Source organism: Camelus ferus, chromosome 9 (assembly GCF_009834535.1).
Source record: "Camelus ferus isolate YT-003-E chromosome 9, BCGSAC_Cfer_1.0, whole genome shotgun sequence".
NCBI classification, from domain to species: Eukaryota; Metazoa; Chordata; class Mammalia; order Artiodactyla; family Camelidae; genus Camelus; species Camelus ferus.
In genome coordinates this window covers 7,987,409-8,002,508 of record NC_045704.1, presented here as the reverse complement: position 1 = coordinate 8,002,508, position 15,100 = coordinate 7,987,409, and the positions used below count along the sequence as shown (strand labels likewise).

At 44.8% G+C, this 15,100-nt stretch overlaps 1 protein-coding gene across 3 annotated transcripts; it reads left to right on the top strand.

The window, feature by feature from the left end:
• The first annotated feature begins 5,795 nt into the window (after positions 1 to 5,795).
• Positions 5,796 to 13,319, top strand: AURKC (aurora kinase C). Of its 3 annotated transcripts, none has more exons than XM_006185259.3 (8): positions 5,796 to 10,012; positions 10,150 to 10,256; positions 10,375 to 10,411; positions 10,661 to 10,852; positions 11,212 to 11,350; positions 11,754 to 11,902; positions 12,673 to 12,847; positions 13,017 to 13,319. In XM_006185259.3, the coding sequence occupies exons 2-8, from the start codon at positions 10,208 to 10,210 to the stop codon at positions 13,185 to 13,187; spliced, it is 912 nt and encodes a 303-aa protein (XP_006185321.2). In that variant the 5' UTR covers positions 5,796 to 10,012; positions 10,150 to 10,207; the 3' UTR covers positions 13,188 to 13,319. The 3 variants fall into 3 exon arrangements, with proteins under 3 accessions (XP_006185321.2, XP_014415262.1, XP_032343494.1); XM_014559776.2 differs by having other exon boundaries at positions 10,372 to 10,411; XM_032487603.1 differs by having other exon boundaries at positions 5,796 to 10,411.
• The last annotated feature ends 1,781 nt before the right edge of the window (positions 13,320 to 15,100 follow it).

Below are 15,100 nucleotides of genomic sequence, written 5' to 3'. Positions count from 1 at the left end.
TTACCGTTTTACGGTTTTCAGCTGAATACAGGTTCTGTACATTTTTTGTTAGGGTTTAGGTCGAGGTTCTGGGGGCTTTTAAGTGATGTGCAAATTTTACCGATTTTTTTTTTTAAACCTTCATTTCCCCATGGTCTTTAGAAGTGTACATAAAGGTAACTTCGGGGGTGGCATGTTGGTGCCGTGCACTCTAGGCTGGACTCAGTTATTATTTCTAGCCATGTCTTTGGATTGAATCCTTGGTACTTTGTGTATGGAAATTACTTCTTCCTTTCTACCTGGATACCTGTTACTTCCATTTCTCGCTGCACCACCTAGGACCTCCCGCAGGATGCTGAGTAGACGAAGTGAGAAGGAGCATCAGTGACTGCTCCCTGATACTAGGCAGGGAACAGTCAGTGTTTCATCAAGTACAGTGTTAATTATAAGGTTTTTTCCCCCATAGAGTTTTCCTATCAAGTCTAGAAAGTTTCCCTCTGTTCTTACTTTGCTGAGATTTTTGTTTCCATGCATGAGTGTTGGATTTTGTCAAACGCTGTACCCCCATCAGTTGATGTGATCATCTGACTTTCCTTCTGTAGCCTGTTGATACGATGTATTACATAGAGTTTTGCATATTGAAATAGCCTTGCCTCCTTGGAATAAGCCTCACTTGCTTGTGGAGTATAAGGTTTTTAAATCTATATTATATATTAAAGCATTCATTTGATTGCATTTTTTTGAGGAAGTTTTTTTCTAATCTCTTGATTGATGGTGTGTCAGTCTCGTTTGCTTGCTTGTTTTTAACTGGTGTCAGGGTCTGGTTTTGGTGTCAAAGTGACAGTGACCTCCCACGTTGAGTTGGGAAGGATTGTTCTTTCCTATTTTGTAGGAAGGCAGTGTGTAATTGTTTTTAATTATTGTTTTAATGTTTGATAGCCTTCTCCAGTGGACCATTTGGGCCTGGAGATTTTCTGGATACTTTTTAAGAACATACTGTTTTGTTTGATAAGTATGGAACTATTTAGAGTATCTGTTTCATATTGGATAAATTGGATAGGTGTCCTTTTCAAGGAAATGTTTCATTTCATCTAAATTTTCTAGTTTGTTTGTAGACTTGTTGGAAATATCCCCTTGTTATCTTTTTAATGGCACAGTTTATTCCTGACTTTGGAAATACATCAATTCTCTTTTTAATCTTTGTCAATCTTTTTAGACATTTCTCAGTCTTACTGATCATTTTGAAGCATTTTATTACCTTTTCTCTATTACCTTTCTGGTTTTAATTTCACGGATTCCTGTGCTGATCTTTATGATATACGATCTTCTGCTTTACTTTGGTTGTATTTCCCTCTTTTATTTTTTGAGGTGGGTGCTGAGATTATTGATTTGAAATTTTTTTTTCTCTTCTAATGTAAGCTTTAAGCATTACAAAGTTCCCTCACAGCACTGTTCCAGTTTTATTTTACAAGTTTTAATTATAGTTTATTCAGTCCTAAATATCCCTTGATTCCTTTAGACTTCTTGTCACCCGTGGATTACTAAGAAGTATACTGCTTAACTTCCTAGTGTTTGGAGAATTACCTGGTATCTTTCTGTTACTGATTTCTTGTTTGTTTGGTCTGACTGTTTAAATTTGTCAGAGTTTGTTGTATGACCCAGGATATGGTATATCTCGTTGAATGTTCTGTGAGGCTTCTGGAAAAGAGTGTGTGTTCTGCTGTCACCAGGTGGAGTTTCTGTAAACGTCCACCCAATCCTCTTGGTTGTTGGTATCACTGAGATTTTCTGTATCCTTGCAGACTTCCGTCTGTGATTTCTGTCAGTTGTGGGGAGGGTGATGAAGTCTTGAAGTGTCATTGAGAAATTGTCTATTCCTTACAACTTCTGTAAGTTTCTGCTTCAGGTATTTCGAAGCTCTTTTGTTTGGTGCACATGCGTTGAGGATGGCTATGTCATCTTGGTGTATTGACCCTTTTATCGTTACATAAGGCCCTTTTTTGTCCCTGTGCACTTTCTTGCCTTTGAAGCATGCTTTATCTGATGCTAATATAGTCACTGCTGTATTTTTTGATTAATGTTTGCACAGTTTAAATTTTCAGTAATTGTATTTTCAACCTTATCTATATCATTATATTTGAAGTAAGTTTCTTGTACCGGCATATGGTTGGGTCACACTTTTTTAATCCATTTTGCCACTCTCTCTCTTTTAATTAGTACATTTAGATCACTGAAATTTAAAATAATTATTGACACATTAGAGCTTAAGTGTACCATTTTATTAATTGGGTTTTTTGTTTTGGGGGTGGGTAGTGGGTTTTTTCCCCCCTTAATGGAGGACTGGGGATTGAACCCAGGACCTCATGTGTGCCGAGCGTGCACTGAGCTCACCCTCTACCCCCTAATTGGTTTTTTTGTGTGTGTTCCCTCTTGTTTTCTGGTTCTTTTTGTTATTTAGGTTTTTTCCCCCACTTCCTGTGGGTTGCTTTAATGTTTCTTAGAATTCCACTTGCTACATCTGTGATGTTTTTGATTATATGTCCTTTTTTTTTTTTACTCTAGGTATTATAGATACATAATTTATCACAGACTGATACCAGCATTTTAGCGCTTTGATACATAGAAACCTTCGTTTCATTAGGTTCTGTGATATTCCCTGCTCATAAGTGTTCCAGGTATTTTCTCATCATACACTGAGCACCATATTATTGGATGTTGTAATTTTTACCTCAGCTGTCCAGGACTTTTCCCAAAATTGTTAAGAAGCATAGTCTGTTTACCTCTGCGTTTACCTTTTCTGTTGTTCTTTCTCCATTCTTGAAGTCCCAAGTTGTTGTCTTTTTTTTTTTTTAATTGAACTTTTTTTTAATCCAGGTCTTCTTGTAACATTTCCCTTCTATTTGGCAAATTTCATGTAGCCTTTTTTCTAAGGTGTGTCTGCTGTTGACAAACATTTTTTCTTTCCTTCATCTAAAAATGTCTTTCTTTTCCCTTCATTCCTGAAGGATGTTTTTATGGGACATAAGACTTGGGGTCCATAGTTCTTTTAGGACAAGAGAAAGCATGTCTGTCTGTTCTGTCCACCATGATTTCAGATGAGGAGCCTGCCCTTTTACCCTTGGTACTCCTGTCTGTAATGCATCCTTCCCATCAAGAGTTTCCAAAGTGTTTTTCATTGTAATGTTCAGAAGTTTGATTAGGGTGCCCTGGCATGGAATTTTAGGGGTTTATCTTGTCTGGTGTTTGCTCAGCTTTTTGAATCATGTGGTTTATACTCTTTGCCAAATTTGGGACATTTTTAGATACTAATTCTTCAAATATTTTTTCAGCCCCACACTTTGTCCTCTCTTTCCGGGACTCCAGTAACATGAATAGTAGATCTCATGTTCTTGTTCCACAGGACTCTCAGGCTCCCATCTTTCTGTTCCCCCCAGCCTGTTTTTCCTCTGTTGCTCACATTGACTAATTTCCATTGACGCCTCCTTGAGCTCACCGATTCCTGCCTCTCTCATATCTGCTATTGAGCTCACCCAGTGAGCTTTCATTTTTGTTTTTGAATTTTTCAGTTGTTTGGTTTTCGTTTGGTTCGATACATGTTCTATATTTCTGTCTAGTTTATAATGCCAAAGAAGGACTCTGAGAAACCAGGCAACCCTGTGTAGTCCATTGTTCTCTGGTAGTTTATCTTGCTGTTGGGATAGAAATCCTAAATTTACCGAAGGAATAGAAGGCCTGGCATCCACAAGTATTTCTGAGAACAGATCTGACAGGTGCAGGTGACCTGACAATCGCTCAGAGTTGTGTTCTCCTGGGAAGATTTGTGTGTAAAATTCCCTAATCCTCCAAGACTTATTACAGCCTCAGTAGAGGGAGGGGGTCACTCCTCTTCCAGGATCATTCTTCCTCTTAGTGGTTTAACACATTCTCCCCACTCCCCATCTTGTTTAGGACCTCTGTCTTTCTTCTCTACCTCCACTTTGTGGTCGTTAATATCTCCCTGTAAATGTCCTTCTATCATAATCTACCCACTGAGCGCCATATTGGGGTTTTTTTTTTTTTTTGGAGGGGGTTAATTAGGTTTATTTGTTTTTAATGGAGGTACTGGGATTGAACCCAGGACCTCGTGCCTGCTAAGCACGTGCTCTACTGCTGAGGTATACCCCCACCCCCATACTGGATTTTGTTGTAATTTTTGCTTCAGCTGTCAACTGTGTTCAAGTCTCTAGTCTCACCCCCAGGTACTTTCTGCCTCACATGTCCCTTGAATCACTGGTCATCCCTCCACGCTTTCTCTGTATTTGTACTCAGCCTGTATGTGTGTGTCACGTGGCTGTGGTGTGGTGATGAACCTGTAACCAAAACAACACACAAACATACAGTGTTACTGTAGAACAGCTGTTGTTTTACATACATCAACTCTTTTAACCTTTGGGATAACTGTGTGGTAGGTAATGTTGTCCCTGTTTTACAGATCAGAAAATTAAGGCACAAGGAAGGTGAAGGAATTTATCCAAGATTTCACAGTCAATTAGTGTGAGAATTGGGCAGAGGGTGGGCAGGGGGTGATACAGGTCAGTGGTAGAGCACATGCTTAGCATGCTTGGGGTCCTGGGTTCAGTCCCCAGCACCTCCATTAAAATAAATAAATAAAAACCTAATTACCTCCCCTCAAAATTAAAAAAAAAGAAAAAAAGTGTGGGAATTAGGATTGGAGTTCAGTAAGCTGGCCGTGGAATCTATGCACTTACCACTTTCCTGTGTTGTCTCTCATGGGGTGGGTGAGTGTACCACTTCACAGTAGACCAGACCTTGATCATTGGTCTGCAAAGTAAATTTTCTCATTTGACAGCCCATCTTGGCCATCCCTTCAGATTGAGTGAGATATACCAAACTCAGTCTTTTTAATGGCTGCATAATCCATTGTAACTGTAGAAAATGCAGAGGGTTTGTGGTGGCGGGGAGGTGGGCAAGGACTGATGTGGTTTTCAGTGTTGTGTGTACGGTGCCCTGATCCTCAGTGACTCCCGCTGTCTCCTGCCTTGTTGCCCAAGCTAGACACCTCACAGCCATTTTTCATTTTTCATTTTCAGCCGCTGCTCCATTTGGTTCTTTTTTTCTCAGTAGACAGTATGTGTGTTTTAGTGAATGGCTACACACAGCAGGGTATTTTTATTATAGTATTTGGCTCCCTCTTAGTGTTTATACAAAGCTGTGTGTATAGTTGGCACTGTACGGGACATGTGCTGCCCGTGAAGAAAATCTACACACGCTTTTACGGCCAGATTGAAATCCTAATGAATGATTCTGTCATGTCACCCCCAGTTTCAGTGGTTTGCTAGGAAAACTCACAGTGCTCAGCATTTTGTTACACTCAAGGGCTATGATTTATTTACACCAAAAAGAAGCAAAGCAAACTCAGCCAAGGGAAGAGGCACAAGGACTGAAGTCCAGAGGAACCAGGAACAGTCTGCAGTAATCCGTGTCAGGGAGGTCACAGGACGTGCTTAATTTAAGCTCCATCGGGGAGTTGTGACAGTAGATTGAAATGTCTACTACGGAAGCTCATTAGAGCCCCAGTGCCCAGAGTTTCTTGGTGGGGATGCGCTTTCTAGCACATAAACCAAATTCTGGACCACCAGAAGGATGGCAGATGTTCGGTGTAGGCTGCGTGGTTACAGGAAAAACTTGGGCACACTGAGCCACTCATTTCTGGGGGTGGTGGGAAATCTCCCAAAATCTAAGGTCCCAGACCTCAGCCCAGGGTGCACCTCGCAAGCTCAAAGAATAGCAATCTCAGGCCTGCTGTGTTAGGTCTTCATAGCGGCTTAAATGATTAACTCAGATTTCTGTAATGAACACTAAGCAAATACAGTTTCCTACAACAAAAACTAAGAGTCATAACTTTGAGGTGAAGGCATTGTAACCAGATACAAAACTCACTAAGCCAATGTAGAACTTAACCAACTAGCCAGAACTTAATTCAATGATGACAAAGCACAGAGGAGGTCTGGTAAGAAGGACCTTGCCCTCCTGATACTGATGTACACGTGTATGTGTGTGTGTACACCACTTAGGGCCATATATGTGTATAAACATGTATATACCAGGTGTGTATAATATATGAGTAGATGTGTGTATATATATATACAGATATATATGTGTATATAATATGTATGGCTTTAAGTGGTCTGACTTGCAGATATACCCACTGTTGACCCTTTATAAAGATGTAAAGCCCAGATCCATGCTGTGTGTTTCTGTAGCACGTAAGTCAACAGTTTCTCATCTCTTTGTTCTGGCTATGGATAACTCTTTGCCTGTCTTCAGTGGAGAGAGAAGGAAGGAATATGTGCGTATTTTGTGCATCTAACTTGAATTCAAGACTGCACTGTTTCAGGCTAGGCTCGGTCACAGTCAGGCATCCATGTGAGCAGGCAGCTCCAGCTGGGAGGTCCTCTCCAGAGACATGATGCTGGGGACCTCTGGTCTCTGCGAGTATGAGCCACTCCCTCTTTGACCCGCACTCTGGCCCACAGGTCACCTTTCCTGTCCCCGTCACAGGATGCTGCAGTGCCTCTGGAATGCTCATTGACATCGTCCTTGTTTTGAGGGTTAAAGGCCTGTAATCTGTTTGCTCACAGGTCTGTTACACATCTCTCAATTAAATGGTCTCTGCTGAATTGTACACAGGCAGCTTCGCCTCCCTCAGAGCCATGTCAGGGTGGTTGGCCCTGTGGTCTGACTTCCTGTTTGTACTTCCTGACCTCGTTCTTATATGCTGGGTGACTTTATTTTGGATATCCACGTGTTACAGCATGTGTTTTTATTCTGAAGTTCTAACAGGTGGGACCTCTGGTCCCTAGAGCTGCTCCTCCTAGGGCTGGCTCATTCCTCCAGGTGGCACAGGACTCCCCAGCAGTGTGCCTGTCACATGCAGACCAACCATTCCAGACCCCAGAGCCCTCAACCACTGCCTCTGTCGAGTTCTCACTTCAGGACCCTTCCCTAGATACCAGGCAACTAAGGGCAGTCCCTACTCTCTGACTTGCACTGAAATTATCCAAACTAGCCCATCCTAAACCTGCTTAGCCTGCTTGCTTCACCTTGTCTGTTCCTCCCAGTGAAACTTCCAGCCTTTGCCCACGTTGCCCCCCTCCGTTGTTTTGCCTCGGACTCGACTCTGATGCTTCCCCACATGACCCTGTGAAGCCTGGCATGGCCCTCACCCTCCCAGAACTGTAAGTAACTGTCTCTTCAATGGCAGTCTGATCTGTTGGCCTCATGTCAGCATAATAAGTCCTATGTTTTAAAACAATACCAAAAGCATTAGGACGATAAATACTAAGAATTTAGCAAACCGGATCAGCCATTTCTGGAAAACGGTGTGAGTGCACCCAGGCAGATGTGATCTTTTAAGTTGGAACAGCGTGGAGAGCCAGGCACAGCAGAACTGTGTCAGGTGAGCGTGTGGAAAGCAGGTACCGAGGGGCCGTGGTGTTAGTAAGATCCCGGTCATCCCCCCTGGTGTTTGGCTTTTATGAAGATTGTTCCAGGTGCCCTTCTCAAAAGCCAGCACTTGGACCAAGTGCAACTAACTGGGAGCCACAAGCTTGTTAATCACGACGTCATAGTCTCCCTATATCATTTCTCCAACTTTATGAGATTCGAAGGAACAAGTGCCTTTTTCTCTGTGCTGTCTGCCAAGTCCCGCTACATTTGTTTTTTTTTTGATCACCTTCCAGTTGATGGACGCCCATTTCGCCTCTCACCCCTTTAGGTGTAGCTGCTGCATCTTTCAGCATCTCTGCTTGTTACTGCTCTTGCTGGTTCCATTGCTTGTCCTTGCTTTTAGGTACAAATCTTCACATGCATTTGAACTGTGCTCTCCTCACTGTCTCTCCTTGAAACCTGGAGTCACTTCAGCAATCCCCACCCTTTTCCCCACCGTAGAGTCTGCTTGACCTGTGCCTGGTGTGTCATCTCAGCTGCCTAAAGCCTACTTGTCACCTGCAAGTTCTGTCCCTCACCCTCTCTGACTTGTCCTCACACGTTGCCCTGAGGGCCAGGCACCACTCTCTTTCCTACATCTCACTCCTTTCCTCCCTCTGCCTTTAACTGAGGAGCCCCTGTGGGACGGTTTTCCTCTCCTTGTAATTGTACGTCGCCATTACTGCTCACTCTACTTTTCTCCACTTCCCAGACCTCCTTACCTTCTGAACTGCTTTGCTAGAATCTCACCCTCTGCACCACCCTGGCCAGGGTCATCCGTGACCCCCAAGTTTGTAAATTTTAAGCCTTCTGAGTCACTATAGACTCCAGAGCTCTGATACTCATGGCTTTATTATAGCAAAAGGACACAGACCAAGATCAGCAAAGGGAAAGGCACATAGGGTAACGGCCAGGAGAGACCAAGCACAAGCTGCCAGTGTCCCCTCTGCACGGGGACTCAAATTTTCAGCAAAGATGTGTGTCAGCACATTCAGTTGACACCAACAAGGGGCACTCACCCAAGCTTCAGGGTCCACAGATTTCTTTACTAAGGCATGCAGTGCCTACATGACCGACCATGGATCAGAAGGCAAAGATAGAGCGTAGCCTCAGGCATACAAAACCCACCCTGCTCCGTGGGTCACACTGTTAGCGTAAATTATCTGGTCATGATACAGTGGGACCTACAGACAGAAGCATAAAAATCACCCTTACCAGGCAAGATACTCCAAGGACTCAGAGGCCGTCTTCCTGGAGCTGGTCCAAGGTCAGTCCTTTCTTTGGAATGTGTAGTATTGGAGTAACCGGAGTAACGGAAGCCTGCTTAGTTAACCCTTTACTGCAATGTCCACACACTGCCCCTGTCCCCAGCTCGAGGCCCTTGGCCCAGGCTCTGTTACAGCAAGACAGCCATGTCTGCCTGAGCATGTACACGGAGTAAGGCATTTCTGTAACAGATGCACCATGGCATCCTCAGGAATGTGTCCAGCACCTGCAGGAGGCAGTGTGGGGTATGGATAGAATTAATCCATCCATCTTATTGACCCTTAACACTCATATCCACGTTTTCTTTGATTACTAATCCTCTGATACTCTGTTATTTGTACTTTGTGATAAACCACCTCCCATCATGACCCTGGTTTAAGCCGTCATTAGCATGCACAAGGTCCTGGGGTCAATCCCCAGTACTTCCATTAAAAAACAAAGAATTCCATTTTAAATGTTTTTGGAATTTCTGTATATGCCAAACAAATAAACATGTGGACTGATTTTACCATTTGAGACTCAACATTGCGAACTGATTACAGGGTCCAGCCTAGGTTGGTTGAATCCCTGGATGCAGAACCTGTGCACGAGAGGGGAGGGTGGCGCAGCCGTGCACGTCACCCCCACCGCCAGATGCCCGGGGCGGTCCTGGGCTGGGGGAGGCCGGCGAATTGGGGCAGGGCCCATAAGCACGGGATTTTGGGAGCCAGAGGCACAAATTTCAGGAGCTCCATCGCGGTGACCCTCCCGTATGTAAGTGACTGAGGAGGCCCCGGGCAGTGGCCTGAGTCGTACACGGCGTTCGCGCCGGGGCCAGGGGTGCGTGCACGTGGTTCTGGAGCTTGCCAACTGCACAGGGCACCCCGGCAGTTTCCGGCGGTGGGTTTATACTGCATCGGGTCACTCGATTCAGGAACGCCTCACGCCGTCACGGGTGAATATACCTGTTCATGCACGCAGGCCGTGTATATCGTACGCCCTCCACACCCCCTGCCTCCCCTTCCGGTTTCTCGTGTTCCCTCTGCTCCAGCGTTTTCGCCCGGGGTTCCGCCTTCCGGTTTCCGTGCCCTGCCCTCTCATTGGCCTAGCGCCCTCAGTCCCGCCCCCCAGCCACGGGTGTTAGCTCTCATTCCTGTCTCTTCTATTGGGCACGCTGCCTAAGCCTCAGAAATTTCAACCAGTGGAAGTCAGCCAGGAACTACCCGCTCAGCCAATGGGGCTAATGTACATACTATAAAAGGCCTGGCCTGCATACCCTAGGAGTTTCCCCAACTCAGCGGTGGGTGTTTTCGGTGGTGAGCTGCGGGGGTCTCTTTTGGCGGTGCCGTCCCAGTCACTGTCCCGCGGCTGCCGTGGGAGCAGGTCGGCGTTGGAAGAGCCTCAGCCCGAGTGTGACCTCCTGCCACCCCTTTTCAGGACACACAGTTCCACAGAACTCAGGAAGGCGTCCTCCTCACCTCCATCTCTTCTTCTCATGAGCCATCCAGAGGCTGTTATGAAGTCGGGCCAGGGTCAAACCGCAGGTGAAAGGGATAAGTACCAGGACCAGAGAAAGGGTTTATAAGAAAGTCCTAGTGTCCGTTGTTGGGGGTGGGGGCGCACAGAAGAAAGTAGTGACATCTCTTGTCTTTTCTTCAGTAGCTGCAGCAGGTCAAACGATGCCCAGCATACCAAACATGTGAGCGCCTCTGTTTTGTATCTGGAGGAGGAAGGAAGTGGGACCGAGGGATGACGAGCCAGCTGCACGTGTGAAGTGTTGGCTCATGGGACTGACAGTTATTGACCAAACAACTTAGCTGGGCCCTGGAGGAGGGAAAGGGGCCTAAGGAGGGTAAAGTGAGAGAGGAAGGCGAGCATTTGGGATCCCTGACATCCCTGACTCCCCACCTACCTCCGAAACTGAGGCTTGTTTCTTTCCGTCTGTCAGGCGGCGCTTCACTATTGACGATTTTGAAATCGGGCGACCTCTCGGCAAGGGAAAATTTGGGAATGTGTACCTGGCTCGGCTCAAGGAAAGCCACTTCATTGTGGCCCTGAAAGTCCTCTTCAAGTCCCAGATAGAAAAGGAAGGGCTGGAACACCAGCTCCGCAGAGAAATTGAAATCCAGGCGCATCTACAGTAAGGACAGTCTCTGTGTGAGATGCCTACACTTGTTCTTTTTTTTGCTCTGTTTCCTCTTCCATCTCTGACATCTGAACTCCGCATTCCTCCCGCTACTACCCCTAACCAGGCCCTCTGCTTTCGCCTTGAAGATTTTTCCTCTGCCGTTTATTCCAGTTACACCATGTAAAGCTCCCTGTGTCAAACACCCGAATCCTGATGCCTGTTGCCTGTTTTCCCCTTGCAAACTTTCCAGATCATGCTGTTATTATTCTGGTCCCAGCAGAATTTGCCCCTCGTGTGACCAGTCACTTGTAATAGCATCATGAATTGGGCCTCAGGGAAGAGTCTTGACACTTCTTCCTTCTGTCCTCCAGACACCCCAATATCCTACGCCTGTATAACTACTTCCATGATGCACGCCGGGTGTACCTGATTCTAGAATATGCTCCAAGGGGTGAGCTCTACAAGGAACTGCAGAAGAATCACACATTAGATGAACAGCGTACAGCCACGGTGAGGTGGGGATGTGGGGGGCTGAGGACTCAGGGGTTCGTGAATTTACTATGAGCTGGTGGGGGTGACTGCTTGTGGCTGTCATGAGTGTCACGATTGCTTTCATTCCTTATTTCTGAATTTGATTCTATATATTTTACGTGACTCATACCCCACAGCTTCACCCATGGATACCTTAATCACCCCCAGAATATTAACAAGCAGTGTGTTTAAGTTTGGATTCTTTGGTTGTAAGCAACAGAATCTAACTGCACTATCTTATGGAAAGAAACATGAAAAGGCTATGAGGGAGTTCACGGAAAGAGGGAGCAAGAGATTTTTGGAGGGCTGCAGATGGGAATCAGAGCAGTAATCATTGCATGGCAGGCTTCATTCCCAGACTGCTCTTTCTTTGCTCTCACAGATAATGGAGGAGTTGGCAGATGCTCTGACCTACTGCCATGAAAAAAAGGTGATTCACAGGGATATCAAGCCGGAGAACCTGCTGCTGGGGTTCAGGGGTGAGGTGAAGATTGCAGACTTCGGCTGGTCTGTGCACACCCCTTCTCTAAGGTATGTCAGGGGGTGGCACCCTGGGTGCCAGTTAAGAATGACCCAGTTTAGGGAGAGGGGAGCAGGAAAACAGATTTTTTTCATTCTTTTTAGGATGTGTTTGAGCTTATATGACTATCTGTTTAAAGTAAATGAGTTAATGTATTTTAAAAACAAACAAACAAAAGCATACAGCTGACTCAGAAAACCCAAAATAAACTAAGATAATATAAAAGAAAAAAAAGAAAAAAGAATGACCCAGTTTAATTCATTTAACATATAAGACCCCGATACAAACCTGCGTTTGTATTTAAATACTGCCTTTCAAATGCATATATTTCATAGGTATTTGTAGACTGAAAAAATGTGGTTCAAGCATATCTTTAATTTTTTAATCTGTTAACATATAACTTTACCAATAAGTTTCCATGTAAATAAATTAAGAACCACTGCTCCATAATTCCAGGAATTTCACTGTATAAATCAATTATAATTAATTTACATGGTCCCTCTTGTTGCACCATCAGTTTGTTCCCAATCTTCTTGTGAAAACATCCTGGATCATGAGCTAAATAATTGCTGAAGAATCCCAAAATATGGAGTTGGAAGGTCCTAGTACTTGCCTTCTCCAAACCTTGATCTTTATTAAAACTTGGTGTTTCCAAACTCCTATGCTTGGGAGGGGACTGCTCGGGAGTTTCTAGGTTCTCCCGTCTCCCTGGAAGCTGCAGGAGGGGAGTTTCCCTTGTACTAAGACTCTGCTCGGTGCTCCTTTCTCTGCCCTCCTCCAGGAGAAAGACAATGTGTGGGACTCTGGACTACTTGCCCCCAGAAATGATCGAGGGGAGAACATACAATGAGAAGGTGGATCTCTGGTGCATTGGGGTGCTCTGCTATGAGCTGCTGGTGGGAAGCCCGCCCTTTGAGAGCACCTCCTACAACGAGACCTACAGACGAATCCTCAAGGTGGGATGGCCACAGTCAGGGCAGTTGTGCGGGAGCTAGTCAGTGGGGGCTGGTGGCTGGGCTGCAGAGCCTGGGGTACACCCACAGCTTCTCTACTAAGCTCCAGAACAGCACCTCAAGTGGACCAAGGAAAGTAACCATACTTCTCTTTCTTCTCTGGCCCCATCAGGTAGATGTAAGGTTTCCCCCATTAATACCTCTGGGGGCTCAGGACTTGATCTCCAGGCTTCTCCGATACCAGCCCTCGGAGCGGCTGCCCTTGGTCCAGATCCTGGAGCACCCCTGGGTCCGGGCTCACTCCCGGAGGGTGCTGCCTCCATCTGCTCAAATGGCCTCCTGAGCCCTGTCCACCCCCATTCCTTTGTGATTGCCCATGGAGCACCCCTGGCTCTGGTATCTCATCTGTCTTTTGTTTCTTCTCTTTTAAGATGCATCATGTTAATTAATAAAAGCTGAATCATTTTGTACCGGGTCTTTAGAGTTGTAAATGTTGGTGTGTGATTGGGTAGAATCTTTATTTTTGTGGGGTGGGGGCAGGTAGTTAGGTTTATTTATTTATTCTTATTTTTATTTATTTATTCTTTTTATTATTATTATTCTTTTAATGGAGGTACTGGGGATTGAACCCAGGACCTCCTGCATGCTAAACACACACACTTATCACTGAGCTGTACCCACCCATACCCTTCTGTTGCACTTTCATGCGGCAACTTCCCCCTTCATTCGTAAGGTGACTGCACCAGAGTGAACATCGAGACAACTCAGTGGGGAGCTGAAACATGTTTTCTGCTCCTTGCAGGCATCGTTTTCACCACTGTCTCCTGACTAAGAACTGTGGAGTTTGCCCTGTTAATGTTACAGACATGTTATTCTGTACCTTTTCCTCAATGTCAAATGTCCAGCAGATGCAGAACCACATCCCTACATGACCAGAACCATGAAGTGAATATACACAGTTCAGCCACTCCATTCTCACAGCAGCAGCCCCAACTGCTGCAGCCCCATCACTGAAATGCTCCAAGGCACTGATGCATGGCTTTTCACCTGCACCTTCAGTGCTCACACCTCTGTGCTTTCTAGCTTCACCCGCTCTAACAGTTTTCTTGAGTTAATATTTCTATCAAACACCTGGAAACTCCTAATAAATTAACTGGTTCATATATAAAAATCCTGCAATATCACTTACTTCTGGTGCTGGTTAAACATATCACTGGGCCTATCTAGGGCAGGTAGATAAGGATAGAAAAATCAACTAGGGCCTCAACAGTGACAACCAGATGATATATGTTTAAACAATCAAAACTCTGAGATGCTTTACAGTAGGAATTTCAAAGTTTCTCCAATGGCTACATAGCTTTCCTCACCTGCACTGATTCCAAACATTCTGCCTCCTGTCACACAAAGAATATAAAAACGTTAATATCTGTTTTACAACCTAACCCAAAACCATTTAATTTAACTGTAAGGGTCAACCACATGTGAAAAGAAGAATTATGTTTCTCTTCCAATTTGGGCAAATTACTGTTGCCAGTGATGGCTAACATTGTTCCTTGTGCACAAACTGAGCCACATTTCTCCATAACCTCCTTTTATGAACAGTACCTTATGGGATTTAACTCCAGCTTAATCCTTGGCTCAATTAACATCCTGTCAGTATGCTTTTCTCCACCTTTAAAATTAAATCAGGGCATTTTCTGCACACCATGTTTCCATTTTCATACCATATGTATTCTCAACTCATTAGAAGCTAGATTTTATTCTCTCACCTTCAAAGTCATGAGAAGAAAACAAAAGGGCATTGAGGTGACTTCTAAGACTTTGAGTAATATAATTCTAGAAGGAATGTTAGGAATCCTAAGATGACTTTGTTGGTTTCTCTTCTGCAACTAGTTAATGTTGAGTTGGTTCAGAGTTCACCCCTGTCCATTCCTTTCCCCATCTATTCTCTTTCCTTTGTTGGTCTCATCCAGTATCGTGACTTGAAATAATCGTATACGCTATCAACTCCCAAACGTACATATCCAGAAACGAACCCTTTCCCAATGATCATACACAGGTTAAGCGCCTTCCTTAAAACAGACACTTTGTGGTCTTGCAGACATTTCAAACTGACCATGCTTGAAATTGGAGTCCTGAGCTTCCCTCCAAGCCCACCCCTACTTGCAGCCTCCGCACCTCAGGGGATAACAAAGCCGCTATAGGGTGCTCCGGGCTAAGTCTATTACTCAGAGGTCAGTGCATCATGCGAAGTAG

Excerpts from the sequence above, each read along its gene's own strand:
- AURKC (XM_014559776.2), top strand. The coding sequence starts at position 10,208 with ATGAGCCATCCAGAGGCTGTTATGAAGTCGGGCCAGGGTCAAACCGCA. Across the intron at positions 10,412-10,660 it reads ATGCCCAGCATACCAAACAT|GCGGCGCTTCACTATTGACG; the intron begins GTGAGCGCCTCT and ends TCCGTCTGTCAG. Across the intron at positions 11,351-11,753 it reads ATGAACAGCGTACAGCCACG|ATAATGGAGGAGTTGGCAGA; the intron begins GTGAGGTGGGGA and ends TTGCTCTCACAG.